At 43.1% G+C, this 15,738-nt stretch overlaps 1 protein-coding gene across 3 annotated transcripts in view; it reads left to right on the top strand.

Moving 5' to 3' along the window:
• Positions 1–15,738, top strand: part of Acoxl (acyl-CoA oxidase like) — a 294,348-nt gene that overhangs the window by 181,529 nt on the left and 97,081 nt on the right. For all 3 annotated transcript variants that reach the window (XM_085696377.2, XM_085696375.2, XM_085696378.2), the window contains exon 13: positions 4,344–4,433. In XM_085696377.2, coding sequence (XP_085552503.2) covers positions 4,344–4,433 — 90 coding nt within the window. The remainder of the gene's footprint in view (positions 1–4,343; positions 4,434–15,738) is intronic.

The raw sequence follows: 15,738 nt of genomic DNA, 5'->3' as shown, positions 1-15,738 counted from the left end.
GTATGGGGGTAGAAAGGAGTCAAGATGTAAGACATGGGAACAGGGAAGTGAGAATTGTGATGTGTACAGGGGGTGGAAAGAAGTCTAAATGTGAGACATGGGAACAGGGAAGTGAGAATTGTGATGTGTATGGGGGTAGAAAGGAGTCAAGATGTAAGACATGGGAACAGGGAAGTGAGAATTGTGATGTGTACAGGGGGTGGAAAGAAGTCTAAATGTGAGACATGGGAACAGGGAAGTGAGAATTGTGATGTGTACAGGGGGTGGAAAGAAGTCTAAATGTGAGACATGGGAACAGGGAAGTGAGAATTGTGATGTGTACAGGGGGTAGAAAGGAGTCAAGATGTAAGACATGGGAACAGGGAAGTGAGAATTGTGATGTGTACAGGGGGTGGAAAGAAGTCTAAATGTGAGACATGGGAACAGGGAAGTGAGAATTGTGATGTGTATGGGGGTAGAAAGGAGTCCAGATGTAAGACATGGGAACAGGGAAGTGAGAATTGTGATGTGTATGGGAGTAGAAAGGAGTCCAGATGTTAGACATGGGAACAGGGAAGTGAGATTTGTGATGTGTACAGGGGGTAGAAAGGAGTCTAAATGTAAGACATGGGAACAGGGAAGTAAGAATTGTGATGTGTATGGGGGTAGAAAGAACTCTAAATGTGAGACATGGGAACAGGGAAGTGAGAATTGGGACGTGTATGGGGGTAGAAAGGAGTCCAAATGTTAGACATGGGAACAGGGAACTGGGAATTGTGACATGTATGGGGTAGAAAGGAGTCTAAATGTGAGACATGGGGAAAGGAAAGTGAAAACAGAAATTAGAAGGATGAAGACATGCAAAGTAAGTGAGAAAGGGGCAGACAAGGGAATAGAGAAAGGAAGAGGAGAGGAAACACCTCCCCCAAGGCCCCTCACACACCCTTCTCTGCAAGGAGGGACTGGTGGCTGGGCAGTCAACTGGGCATGTAGGTGGAGAAGAAGACAAGCCATGCACCATCTAGATTCCAGCACCAGTGCCATCCTGGGTGGTTACTCAGGTTAGGGACCTTTGGGGACAGAGACTGAAGCTGGTGACCCTTTGATAGAATACAGAATTCACATGCTGTGGACACACACTAAAAACAAGGAACCCAGGAACAGTGTCAGAGGAGCTGATCAGAGAGCATGCAGGGGTTCCTTTGCAGGTCTCAGGGGATAGAGAAAATCCTACTCCAAAAATGCCAGGGAAGTGAGGAGGTCTCCTCTGATTGTTCCTGCCATGGTCTGCCATATCCCTCCTCCTCCTGGAACACCCTAGGGCTCACTTAAACCCAAATCTGCCCTGTGGGCTTCCTACCCCTCCCTCCTTTCTGCCATCCTGGCCAACTCCTACCTCTAGCTGTGTGATCCCAAGTTTCCATCCTAAGCCATGGCCTCTGGATTGTTCTTCCCCAGGTACCCACTTATCTCTGGTAGTATAGGTTATTATTTTCGTTCCTCTTTTCGTTGATTTGTTTGTTTATTTGTTTGTTTTTATAGGGCCTTACTGTATACTGTAGGATGGCCTTAAATTCTGATGGAGTCCACACTACTTGCCTCCTACTCTTTTCTCCTTCTGATTTTTCTTTTTTAATGTCTTTTTATGGTGATTATTTATTGACTTTAGTAATTAATAAAAATAAAATTTCTATTTTTAATCAAAAAACAAACAATTACTGTGAAGTCGCAGGGTGATTGGTAATGAAAAGTCCCCAGACTATCTTAATACAAAATATACAGCTTTAATAAACAGAAGTAGACTTACACCAGCTTACACCAGAATTCAAACGATCCATCCAGGTGCAGGAGCCAGGCGAGAGAGAGCTAGCGGGAGTGCACTTGTAGGTTTATAGGCAAGCTTTAGCCTAAGGGCGACACGCCCCACAAACAGAAAGTGATTGGCTGAACTCCCCTATCATCTCCCCCTTTTTTTCTAAAATAAGATAGAACCAAACCAAATACAACTATATACAATAGAAACAAATAATAAATATAAAGTTACAAACAACAAACAATGTTAAGCAAGAAACATATAACAAAAGTTCTGCTAAACATTCTATCTCAGGGAGTCTAAATAATATAGATGGTAACTACAACTATCTAATCTTCAACTCCATCAAAGATCTGAGAAGGAAAATAATTTTACTCAAGCAGCCGGGAAATACAAGCGGGAAACTTTCGAAATGTGCAACGAATGGAAGAGACAACTGAATACCTGGACAATCACCCAAAGTCTCGTATGCAATGTTGAGTCAACCAACTTTGGCTAAGGCCTGATGTAACTGACATGCCATTTTTCAAAGGCAAGAAACCTTTTAGGACTCTCTCACCCAGTCTTGGCAAGATAAGACAATCCTGTTTTTATTCATTTACGGATATTTTGTAATACTGTTAGTGGTTGAGGTATGGGCTTTTTTTTTTTTTTTTTTTTTTGGCCCAAAGGCCAGTTTTGCCAGGAAGAAGACAAGCTCCAGGTGGAGTGTTTTTGGTGCTCAACGTTTTTTTGGGAGTAGAGCGGTGATGCCAGGAGTGATTGTGTCTCACTACTATAGAACTATGAGTTAGATTAAAGGCCATTTTCCACAGCTCTTCGAAGAGGTTGAAGATTATACTATCTATACTAAGTATGATCTCTATGCACCTAAATAACCTGATTGGCCTAAATATAAATATAATAAACATATATGACTATGGATTTCTATCTATCTAACTTGAAGACTAAGAGAATGAACAACTGGGAAACTGAGATTCTTTTTCTAAATTTTTAGTCTCACTAATAAAAGAATTTGAAAATCGACTCAAGGAATTTCAAGGATAATTTTATTAGAATTTGAGATAAAAACCAACAGCGTAGGCAAGCTGGAAATCTGAGCAGCTGCCAGGAAGGGAAGCAGAGAAAAAGTCATGCCTTTTAAGGTAGCCACACAGGTAAGAGAAATGCTGAGAAGGCCCTGAACTTGCATTGCAGCGCCTAGCCCACCCTGAACTTAGCAGGACTTCCAGTGCGCAAGTGCATGCTCCATTCTTTCCTTAGTGGAAGCTGAGGAAAAAGGGCTTCCAGCCATCGTCTACAAACTGGCTGCTTTTGAGGCTTCCCGTTATTGTTCTCCTGCCACAAAACCCTTTATAATCATTTGTCCCCAAAGAATTTTGGACCTCAAATTTAGAATATCAGGCACTCAATCATATGGCTGCAAAATCCCTTTTAGGAAATGCAGTGCTTAGTGGATCTTTAGGTTCACACGCAGTTTATGTTAGCTCTTTCTCATCCTGGCTAGCTTCTAAATAGGTTACCTCAGCTGTCCTAAGGATTTAGACTTCGGTAAGGCCAAGCCTTCCTACCCGGTCTGAGGAAATTAGATGGTACACAAGATTGGTGATTCCAGAGGAGAGGAAGGACCAGATCTCACACATGTGGTTAGGTTATATCTAATTCCTCAGCTCTGAGGGCGCCCTAGAACATCTGCAATCATCACATGGCTTTATTTCCACTCTAGACCTGATGAGCAGGGACTCTGAGCGAGAAGCGACAGAGAGCTAGAGTCTAGATCTTCTGTGAGGAGAAACCTGAACTGAGGAGATGAAGAGGTATTGGCAGGGGAGGAGCTCTTAGGCCAGAGGCAAGCCTTGCTTTCTTCACATTTGCCTGGACTGGGACCAACATTTTCCCAAGGGACCAGTTCTTTATGTGAGGAGACAATCAACTCTTGGATAATTGTGGGCTAATACCTTTGAAATAGGACTTCAGGAAATGAAAAGGAGGAAGAGGGGGAGGGAGAGAGAGGGAGAGGAGGGGAAGGGAGGAGGAAGAGGTTGAAGAGAAGGGAACTAATTAAAGAGTGAATTTGCAATACAGAATAGTTAATAATATTAAGACTTGGAATGTCAGCATGGAATTTTTATCCTGCCTTCCAACAACCCTCATAGTCTAGTGGTCAGCTGTGAGAAGGGGCATTTTAGGGTTGGGGGGAGACATCAATCTCTCACACACTTTGGTGTAAGTCACTAGTAGAATTCAGATGTCTTGGAAAACAGAAAGAATATTGGTGTAATTAATTGAAGTCTTTTGATTAAATATGGAATGACCATTTGTAGATGTTTTACTATCAATAAAGATAATACTCAAAATAGTATTTATGAACTCAAAGCTAATGAGATAGATCAAAATTATTCTGAGTAAGAGATCCAAGGCTATCTTGTTCTTCCCAGTGTTCTGTGCTTTTAATTTCAAATAAACTATTCTTTTTATATAATGATAGGCTTACAAATTTAAAACATTTTTTTCTTCTTTCTTTCCTTTCTCTCCTCCTCTTCTGCAACAGGGTTACATGATGGAAAACCAAATCTCAGGCCTGAAATGTGACACGGACGTGTTTGTAACCTTTGAAGGTGACAACGTAGTCATGCTTCAGGTAAGATTCAGGACACATGTATTCATTTTAAACAGCGTGGTTTTCAAGACCAAGACTTATCCAAAGGATCTGAAATGTTCGGTACGTTTTATCTTTATCTGATGTCTCCATTTAATCGGCAGGTGTTTCCCTGTTCGGCAGTTGAACAGGAGATTGGGTTATTTCTCTTTGAGGTCATCTTTGATGTTGAAATATGTCTTTGTAGTTTCAGAAAACTGTTTGTACTGTCAGATTTTTCTGCTAGAAATGCTACTCCAATAGAGTAAGTGGGCCCTGGAGATAAATAATTGAAAGACAGGATGCTAAGTTACAAAAGGACAGGTTAGTCGACCTCACTAGTCAACAGAGATACGAGTTAGGAGAAATTGAGTCACTGTTCTCTTTTCAAGTTAACTCATGGCTCAAAGCATGTTGAAGACTCGTTGTTGGTGAAAGTACAAGAGTTTGCTTGTTGCTAGGGGACTATGCGTAATTCTACCCTACTGATCATAAATATGGAAGAAATAAGCAAACAAAAACCACTGAAGCAATACATTCTTACTAGTACATAATTTACGATAGTAATGAATATCAACAGCAAAATGATTATGTAAATCATACTCCGACCACTAGTGGGGAATTATATCTCACCTTTAAAATTGTACTTGCAAGCAGTTCTGCTTTCAACAGAAATTTAAAACTTATGGTAAGTAAAATGATATAGAATTGCATGCAGGATGTAATTGCTGTATTTTTAAAGAGAATAGTGGTGGCAGGTTGAGCCAGTGAGTAAAATGCTTGCTGCATGGTCATGGAGACTCAAGTTCAGAGCCCCAGAACCCAGGGTGTGCCTGTAATGCCAGCACACGGGAGGCAGAGATAGGGCCACCACGGGACAAGCAGGCTAGCTAGACTAGACAGAATGGAGAGCTCTGGGTAAAGTAAAAGACCTGGCCTCGATATAATGAAAAAAGACACCTGACACTTCAGTCCTCTGCACATGCACAGTTGCACACCCACATACATACATATGTACATTTGCATGACCACAAACATACATATGTACATTTGCATGTCCACAAACATACATATGTATGTATGCATGCTTATATACATACATATGCAACAAAACAACAGGAACAATAACAACAGATGAATAATAGGGGCTTGTGGTCTGTCAGTGCAATAGCCTCCTCTCCTGGGGTCCTCTCTCTTCATAATTCAACATCCTGGATAATACACAGCAAACAAGTCTGGAAAGGGAAAGAAAGATACTGGCTGCCTGGATCTTGAGACATGAAAAGGCAATTGTTTGCCCAGGATTCTAAGAATCATAGACAAAATACACTCCAAAATGAAGACTCCTCCCATAGCTGAAGGACCAGGAAGACAGTGACCTAACAGTAGAAACACTTGACAATGTCCATTTTGAATCAGACACAAGGAAAGGACACCTTAGCCTTATTTCCACCCCACTCACCAACAATTGCAGTGGATTCAGGCAGGAAGCTGGTGTGTTTCCCATAGCCCTCGGAAGCAGGCAGCATAAAATGGTAGCATTCATATATCTACCCAGTGGCGTGTAGGGAGCCAATCTCTATTCCTCCAATGGAAGCAGAGAATGTTCTAGATCTCACTCCAGGTAGTTTTGCTGGAGCCTATTATGAATGGAGCCTCTATATCTACCCATCAGGTGATGAAAGGGATGTCTGCCCTGATGTCAACTACAGAAATGAGGGTAGCAGATACCATGATCATCTCTCAACTTTCCATCACCATGACAAAGTGCCCAAATGTTGACTCAGTGTCAGAGGTATCATGGTCGCTTGGCTTCACTGTTTCTGGACCATGAGATATCATGGTGGGGATCATGTAATGAAACATACATAGCTGCTCACCTCACGGTGACTGGGAAGCAGAGAGCAAAGGGGAAGGAGCAAGATGTAGACCCCAAGTACGTACTTTCAAGAATCCACTCTCTTCTATTAGGTTCAACTTTACCTCTCATCACCTATCAAATTATGAATCCTTCAATGAACTAATCCATTGATTAGTCCCGAGTCCTCATGATCCAGCCACTTTCCAAAGTTCATTTAGTGGCAAACAAGCCTTTTAGATTCAAACCACAACTCTCACCTCTCTCTGCCCTAAAGCAGTTAGGTGGGGGGCTGAGCCCCAGCATCGCTTGGTCTCAGAGGAGTGAGATGATGTGAAGTTATACCCAACTTTCTCCTTCTTAGTGAGAGACAGAGAGCTGAGCCCCTGTCCTCACCCAAATGTCAATAACGGGCATAATGAGCTAGTGGAGAATGGGACGGGTTGGCATTCTGTCTCCTTGTTCCCATGCCCAGGGGTGGAAATTAGTGGTCTGATTTTTGTTAGGAAATATTGAGGGAATCAAGCAGAAAGAGGAACACACTCAAGCAGGGACCTTTGGAAACTCAGAATGAAACAGGAACTCATTGCCCATCATATGACCAGCCAGGAAAAGGATGAGGGAGAGTAGAAAGTCATCAGGTGCTAAATGGGAAGAATCAGACGCTGGAATTTTATGACAAAGATTTGAAAGTTACCACCATTAAAAAAAATGTGTTTCTGACAATAAACAGTTTATCATGAAGAAAGTGAACAAGCTTGAAACTCAAATTAAAAACATGGTAACACTGATAGTTTTTCAAAGGAAAATGAATATGTTGACATAAATCTAGCAATGCATGTATAAGATTTATATGTTCAAACTCACAAGTTTTCCCAGAAGACATCAAAGAAGACCTAAATAAGTGTAAATGATAAAAATTGAAGACTTTTAGCAGAAAACTGATGACTAGGAACGCACCTTAGTTGGCAGATGCTTGCCTGGATCACCTGAAGCTCTTGACTTCATGCCCAGTGCGGCGTAAGCTGGAAGTGGTGGTGCGTGCCTGGAACCTCAGAGCTCAGGAGAGGCATGGAAGCAGGAGGGTCAGAAGTTCAAGGTCATCCTTAGCTCATAATAATAAGCCAGAGGCTAACCTGAGCTGCAAGACACTTGTATCAACACAAAACAGAACAGAATGTGGGGAAATTCGTGAGAGCTGTAAAAAAGGAAAAAGTCATAGACATGGCATCAAAGCATAATTCATAAAAGAAGAATTGATAGAACAAGGTTATGCTTGCCTCACCTGTTGCTTGTCTCTGATTGGTTTCTTGGTTCCCCAGTTTCCTGAAATTTTTTCTATTTCAGTTAGGAACATCAGAGTAGGATCCAGTGTGGCTAGGGGCAGCTGCCTCTGGTGGATCCTCAGTGGGTCCCTTCCTTCTCAGAGTGCTCTGGCCAGGGCAGTCAGCCAGCACCATCTCCACAACCATTATCCGGGGATGGCCTCTGGAGACTGTGCAGCCTGGAAACTCTGGGCACACAGCAGGGCATGCTGCAGATGTCCCTCTGGGGTGTGACTGATGGCCAGCTGACCCCCTCCCTAGTATCTGCACTATCAGAAGTTTCGTAATTCTCCTATCAACCACGGCGCTTTCAGCTCACTTCCTTGAAGATGAAACTCGCAGTTCTACCTACCATGTTGGGTGGCTGGCCCATAGCACAGATACACCTTAGAGTTTCTGCAGCCTTTCTGTATTTCCCTTGGAGAAAAATGGTAGGTTTTCTGACCTTTCCATTATTTTCTAGGGCAGAGCTTTGGGGCTCTTAATGAAATTTAATTACACCCTCCACCAAATCCAGTTATGATCTGAATCCATGAAGTCCCATTAGAACTTCCTTCTGCCTCGTTAGGTATACACCAAGACAGATCCCTGCCTAATCCACCCTGGCAGATCTCCTAAATAATGGAATCCGGAGACTTTACATATGCTGTTTATTACCCTGAAGTGAAAATATGCACTATGCAAAACATACAAATGAGCCCCAGGAAGCTTGCTAAAAGACCAAGTGGGGGCTTTCCATTCCTACCTGGCTGGGGTGACTGCCATTCTCGAGATTCTGCTTAGGAGTGCTGATGGAGTATTTTCTGCTCCTGGGCGAGAAGCCTGCGGCGGGGGTCCTGTGACCCACAAAAAGAAACATTTTTTCCAAGCAAGTGAAAAGTGACTCGCTCTGGACTGCTGTGGGCAGCCACGAGCACAAAATTTCCCTTTTCTGTTTCTGTTAGAATACTAGACTTTAGGACTGGAGAGATGGCTCAGCAGTTGAGAGCACTCACTGGTTGCTCTTCCAGAGGACCTGGGTTCAGTTCCCAGCACCCACATGACAGAGATCGTCTATAGCTCCAGTTCCAGGATACCTGATAATCCTCATACAAGCAAAAGTACTTTGCACATTAACAAACAAACAAAACCCCCTAGAGTTTAGATTCATTCCGGACAGGGTCTGGGCCAGGCTTTTTATTCACAGGCCGGGGCAGCAATATTTCTTCCCTGGTTGAAGTCCGTGCTGCAGATGGCAGGGTTTCGTGTCTTCTATAGCTGAACAGTATCCCATTGTATATGTAAACATTTTCTTTGTCTGCTTGTCTGCTGATGGGCTCAGAGGTTGTTTCCAAGTTTAGCTATTATGAATGATGCTGCAGACAACACTGGCATGCTGGTGTTTCTTTGGTATGCTGGCTTCATTATCGGATAGACACCCAGAAGAGGGTTAGTTGGATCAAATGGTCACCTGGTTTTGGCCATTCAAAAGGCCAAAATGGTTGGCAAAATGGCTGTGTGAAAATGTATTTTTCCTTCACCCCCCACCAGTGTATTTTTTTCTGTTTTGTTTTACTGTTAGCTACTCTGAATGGTGCTCTGATAGCTCACTATAGTTTGATTTGTCTATGCCGATAGCTAACCCTATTGAGTGTTTTCATGTATTTGTTGGCCCTTAGAATTTCTTCTAAGAAGTGTTTAAAGTCAAGTTATTCGGTTTGTTGTTCTGCGAGTTCCTTCTATATTCTAGATGCTAATCCTTTGTCAGATGAACAGTTGGTGAATGCCCTCTCCCATTCTGTGGGCTGTCTGTTCACTCTGGTGTAAAGTTATTCCTTTTGCAATGCAGAAGGTTTTTAGTTGAATATAATCCCTCTTTTATATTTTCCCCATGCTTTTGAGGTCATGTCTGCAAAATCATCACTTATACTGTTATCTTAAAGTGTTTCCCTTATTCTTGTAGCTTCGTAGTTCAGAGGCTTAACTTTAAATCTTTGATCCATTTTGTGTTGATTTTTGTGTAGAAGAGAGACAGTGGTCAAACTCTCCCAGGTTGTAGATGGTATCATTCCTTGTATAGAAAAACCTAAAGACACCACTGAAGGTGCAATGGGGCTGATAAACAAACCCAGGAAAGCACAGAATATAGAACCAACACATAAAACTCTAGCATTTTACACATCCAATGACAAAATTCCCAAGAAAGAAATCATGAAAGCAGACCTATTCAAAATAGCCAAAAGTATAAAAATAAAGTGCACAGGAGAAATTGAACCAAAAATGGCCTTTACCATAGATATCACCAAACACCAATGAATGAAAATTAAGGAGACATTAGCAACTAGAAAGAACAGCCACACTAGTACCCTAGAATAATTGGTACTGTTAAGATGTCCATAAAGCTCAAAGAGAATTACAGATTCATAGTAAGCTCCCTCAGTGTAGTCCATAGAACTACAAAACAAAACCAAAAGCAAAACAAAACCACACACATACACACACACACACACACACACACACACACACACACACACACACACAAGTTCATATATGAGGAATCTTGATCACAAAGAATGCATCTCTCCACCAGATTACATAAGAAACACAAACAGCATTGCCCAGGCATAAAGCCAGGGTAAGAAGGCAGAAACCCAGAGATAAATCCAGTCATCCATAGCTGACAGAGGTGCCACAAGATGACAGAAAATGCAATAGAGAAAGAACAGCCTTGTTGGTAAAGACAATGGCCTTCTGGAACTTGCCCAAGTGGAGTCTATGTAAAGAAATACCTGGACGGCACAAGCCCAGGAAACATTTAGTCTAAGTGAGGACAGGAAGCAGCGGGAACAAAGGATGGCTTTGAACAGGAAGTGGTTTCTGTTTAACAAAGAGCGTGAGTAAGAAGCAGGAAGGGCTTAGCCATGTGACAGGGAAAGCCTGTGTTTCTTCTTGAACCGAGTGAGAAAGAAGAAAGGCCATTAAGACACCAGGACAAACGGACTGCGATGAAGGTCACTCAGGAGCACATAGAATCTGTTTGACCTTGACACCTTCTGCTGGTTTAACCAGATCTCCTGCTGGAGAATTGTCGTTTCTGGAACGAGACACTGGGGACAAAGCATTGAATAGGAGCCTTTTACTTTTTACCTCAAGTTTTTAGTTTATGCGATTTTGAGGTTTTCGGAATCAAGTCTACTTGAACTACAGCCCCTTTCTGGACATGACAGGCCTGTCACAGCATGACCTCTCAGTAGCTGTGGTTGTCTACACAAGATCAAGCCTGCTAACATTTCAGCATAGATGATCTCTGGCTCCACCCCTTGTGAGGGAACTATTTCTGGCAGTGAATAGTGTCTGGGGGAGCAAGTATTATTATTTTTTGAGGGTGTAACTACAGATAGGTTTCCCATACTCCAGTGGATGGCCCCACATTCATGCGTATATGGGCAATACTAACTGGACTTATCAGGTTATTCCCAAAACGAAAACAACACACACGCACAAAACAAACAAACAAACAAACAACAACAACAAAACAAAGGCATGAAGTTGGTAAGACACATGTTGGGGAAAATGTGGAGGAATTGGAGGGGGAATAAAGGAATATATATGAGATTCTCACGTATATATGAAATTCTCAAAACTAAAGGAAAAATCTAAAAATATATAGTTCCTCCTTGAAACATAAAAAGTAGGAAAGGAAAGAAAATGATTGAAGAGTAACAGGTAAGAAGTTCTTTCCAAGAGACAAATCTATCTATATCTATCATCTGCCATCTATGTATGTATGTGTATATGTATGTATGTGTGTGTGTGTATGTATGTATGTATGTGTGTATGTATGTGTGTATGTGTGTATATGTGTATGTATGTATGTATGTGTGTATGTATGTGTGTATGTATGTATGTGTGTATGTGTGTGTATGTATGTATGTATGTATGCATGTATGTATGTATGTGTGTATGTATGCATGTATCTATCTGTCTGTCATCCATTCATCCATCCAACCATCCGTCTGTCTTTTAGCCTCACTCATCTCCTCCCTCCATAGCACAAAGAATTTGAAATTTTCCCCCAGGTAAGTAAGGCACTGTAAACTGGAATGAGATCCTTGAGGCCAACCTGAAGTGACAGTAAGGGCTGCACCTTGATCTGAAGTTTTGGAGTTACCCTCTATTTTAGGAGAACCCTGTAATCACCCAGAAGGCAATTTCATAGACATTTGTCCTCTGACTTTGGGTGAGTGTAGTGATTAGCAGGTGATACTGAAGGACACAACCCTGAGATAAGGATATCTCTCACATCAGAAGATGGGATCAGCTCAATCACGTTGTCCATCTAAAGGACTGAGATCTGGTTGGCAACAGGATCTGGGCTGGTGGCCTCTGCTGTAGATCATAGCTCCTGCCTCCTGGGAGGCCAAGTGTCTTCCTGATCCACAGAGCTGGGGATGGGGTGGGGAAATAGTTCAAGAGCTTTCCCTAAGACCTAGATGGGAGACATCATAGAATTACCCATAATGTAATAGCAGCAGAAATATTAGGAGTAGATAAGAGGTGGGAAATAAGGATGTATAAAATGAGGCCAGAGGGGCTCCAGAGACTTGGCTAACAGATGCTGTGAGGGCCATGGTAGAGTAGGGCAACCAGAACTGTGCCTGAGACCAAGCCACAGATGCCCAAGCTAAGCTGATGGCATGGGCACATAGAAGGAGATCTCCAAGATCTGCTTAGGGCTAGGATGGAACCCAAGCAATTCCAAATGTGACCCTCCTCTCCGGAAATTGGAGGGACTTTGGAACAGTTTTTTTTTCTATGCTGACCAAGGTAATTTGAATGGCATTGTTTTTCTCTTCCCAAGTCCATTGACCCATGCACAAAGCTGGTACCCAGTTTTCAAAACCAGATGTTACACCATCTAAATATTTAAAGCTCTCTTCAAGGACTCCATGTGTGCACTTTTGGAGAAAGGGAACCTTTCAAATCCAAGCCGCTCTTTTATCTTTGCTTCTCTGCTCTCCAGAGAGATGCCTTCATTTTCTACACTGACTGTAACCGTTTTGTAGCAAGGTTGATTTTAGCGTTGTTGCACAGTCGATGCCTGTGGGCCCTTGGCAGGATTGTGTTAATTGTGTATTTTAATTTTGATGATAATCTAAACAGAAACAGTCTAAGTAGGGTATGTCAACTGTTAGAATAACAACCATGCAACCAGGGACTCACATGAGCTTCCAATCTTTGTCTTTTTTTGTACACGGTTCCTTGCCATCCAGGAGACCTCCCCTGACACACGGGGTGAACATCCTGAGACACTTGGTTAATGCCTAAAGCCATGAGTCGTACATAGACTATCAAACCCTAGCTATGCCGTTTGTTCCTGGGCACACACACCTATGATGAGATTTAATTTATATGCTATGTTCGGTGAGATTAGCTAAAAATAACAGTAGCACACTAATAATGATATACTGTAATAGTTATTGTCAAAACTTTAGACAGTCGCTGTGAGTAAGGGAGGATTGTGGAATCTGTAGGCTTTCAGTACCAAGCCTCAACACCTTGATCACTAGAAACCAATGAGGGGAGAAAAGATGTAGGTCCAATTTAAGTGGAAAAAAATGTGTGTGTGCCAAGGAAAAAACAAAGGACAAGTGACAGCATGGTGTGCTGCTGTAAGAGACCTCACAGGGCACAGAGAGGGTGAGGAGGTGGACCTCTCCCCGAGCCGGCAGAGCCTAGAGCATACTGTCCGGAGCTCTGCCACAGTCTGGCAGGGCCACGTTTCTGCCACAAGCATTCTAACCCTTGCTATTGGGGCAGTTGGCGTGAGATTCATTGCTATGTGCAGCATGGCTTGTATTTAATTTTCTCGTTTATAGTTGAACAGCTCTATAAACATACGGTATTTATATATAGTTTTACATTTGAGCATGTTTAAGTAACATAATTTGAAACAAGTAAAGTCAACATTGCAGGGGAGTTTATCCCCCCTCCCCAGGAAGGTTCCACATTTTACTCAAGTTCAAGAAAATTTGAGAGGCTTTGTTTCCAGCGGTCTCCTTGCTGTTTATTTATTTATTTCATCATAGATTTTAAACTTCACTTGCTTTTATTTTGAGCACTAACAATTATACACATGTAACACTGGGATTGTAGTCATGGCCAGGCTTTGGGTGTGAGTGGGGACGGACACTTTATGAACACAGGAACCTGATGGAAGTGAAGGACTTGCGCACAGGGGAAGTTTGAGAGGGGGTGGGGGTAGGGATGAGGAAACTACAGCTTGGCAGGGGCTCTCATTTGCCTGGAGAGTGTGAGCAAGTCCCATGAAGGGGTGGTATGTGGCCCTGCTGTAATAGTGGAAGGTGTATGAGCCACATACTATGGCAGAACCCAGACTGTATGACCCATGTATGCAGGGGATGGAAGGAGGCAAAGGGGAAATGAGGGGAAGACTAAGGAGAGGGAAGACCTGGGCAAACTCTCTAAGTCTGTCCTCTACTGACACACAGTACTGCCCACAGACCTGCACACACAGAGGCGTCAAACCATAACTGCCATGTTGCACTCAAAGTATCTCTGTCAGGAGCTCCAACAGAAAACAGCAAAGCTGCTTTCCCAGAAGCCCCTCTGTCCTCGCCCTGGAAGAGGGACGTGTTTCCCCCCTGCCCTGATGATGGCAATGTGATGGGTGGTGCCTCTCTATCCTGTGTGACCTACTGTCACCTGCCACCTCCATGCCTACTGTGGAGCCATGCCTCTGCCATATGCCTCGATGTGAACCCTGGCACCTGTCACTATGTCTGTCACACAGTAGGTGCACTTTGGGTAAAGAATTAGTAAAAACATGAACTCTGGTCTAAGCTCCAACCCTTGCACTTCCCAGCTCCGTGACCCTGGCAACCTGCTTGAGTTGTCTTAACTAGACAGTGCCCAAACATGAAATGCGCCTCTGTCTAAAGAATTTAGAAGGGAGCCCCAGTAGATGCTTAGAGGAAAAGGCTGTTGCCATCATAAGTGTGACATAAAAAAAATTAAGGAAAGAGGGAAGGAAGGAGGGAAGAAGGGAGAGAGGGGGAGAGGGAGGAGGAAAGGAAGGAAGAAAGGAAGGAGGAAGGAAAAGAAAGAGTGAGGAAAGGAAGGAGGGAGGGAGGGACAGAGGGAAAGAAGGAAGGAAGAAGGAAGGAAGGAAGAGAACCAAAAGGTTGGTTCTCTGCTCTTTAAAGTTCAAATCAACTCTTCCTCCTGCATGAAGTACCCTTGGCTCCTCACAGTGTAAGGATCAACTTTCCACCCCATGAGCTTCTGGGCCTGTCATGACCTTGCTGGTGCTACCAGTCCAGTGTACACATGCTGACCTCTCAAGTTCCCTTGGAAGCTCTCAAGAGATAGGTGTGTCTCGTTCATCTCTTTAGTCTGCACTAAACATAAGTAGTAAATACTGTGCACATAGTAGGTGCTCCACAAGTGTGGGAGGCTGAAGGACACCATTAACTTTCAATTCAATCAGGAAGAAACAGAGAATGTAAGGTAAACTGGGTCCAGACTTAGCTAAAATAACAAAAATCTCATCACTTTCATCCTATTTAAATGTGTGGTTTTTGCTGAGCCTGAACAGTCACTGTCCTCTACTTAGAATGTCAGGTACATGTTTAAGGGTCAGGAATTACTCAGAATACACAGATTGGTGTACACGCTGACTTCAAATCAGTTTAACTCACCTCTCCTCAGCTTCCTTCTTCCCCTCCTTGTTTTCCTCTTCTCCCTCTTAATGATTTTCCCTCCTCTCTCTCTGCCCTGAGGATTTTGAATGGTCTCCTCTTGCCTTGGTGACCTGGCACCTAAGAGAAGTAGATCGCTATGGTACCTGACAGAGACTGGCACCTGCTTCTCTTTTCTGACCTTCACACACCGAGGTGGCCTCTGAACTGCCCCCTTAGGAGCCTAATAGGCTGCTACCATGAGTAAATTATAGGACACTCCATTCCATGTGCGTTTTGAGTAAGGACAAATGACGTTTTAGCATATACGTCAGGCATTATTTGGGTGTCTAAATGTCAACAGGAATCCTACATTCTCCATGACAGTCCCAACTGAAACTCCTAAGGCCAGGGCCTGCTCTGTGGGGTGAGGCCTAGGCAGTGGC

This window comes from Myodes glareolus, chromosome 10 (assembly GCF_982192425.1).
Source record: "Myodes glareolus chromosome 10, mMyoGla1.1, whole genome shotgun sequence".
Classification (NCBI taxonomy): domain Eukaryota; kingdom Metazoa; phylum Chordata; class Mammalia; order Rodentia; family Cricetidae; genus Myodes; species Myodes glareolus.
This window is presented reverse-complemented; position numbering and strand designations above follow the sequence as displayed.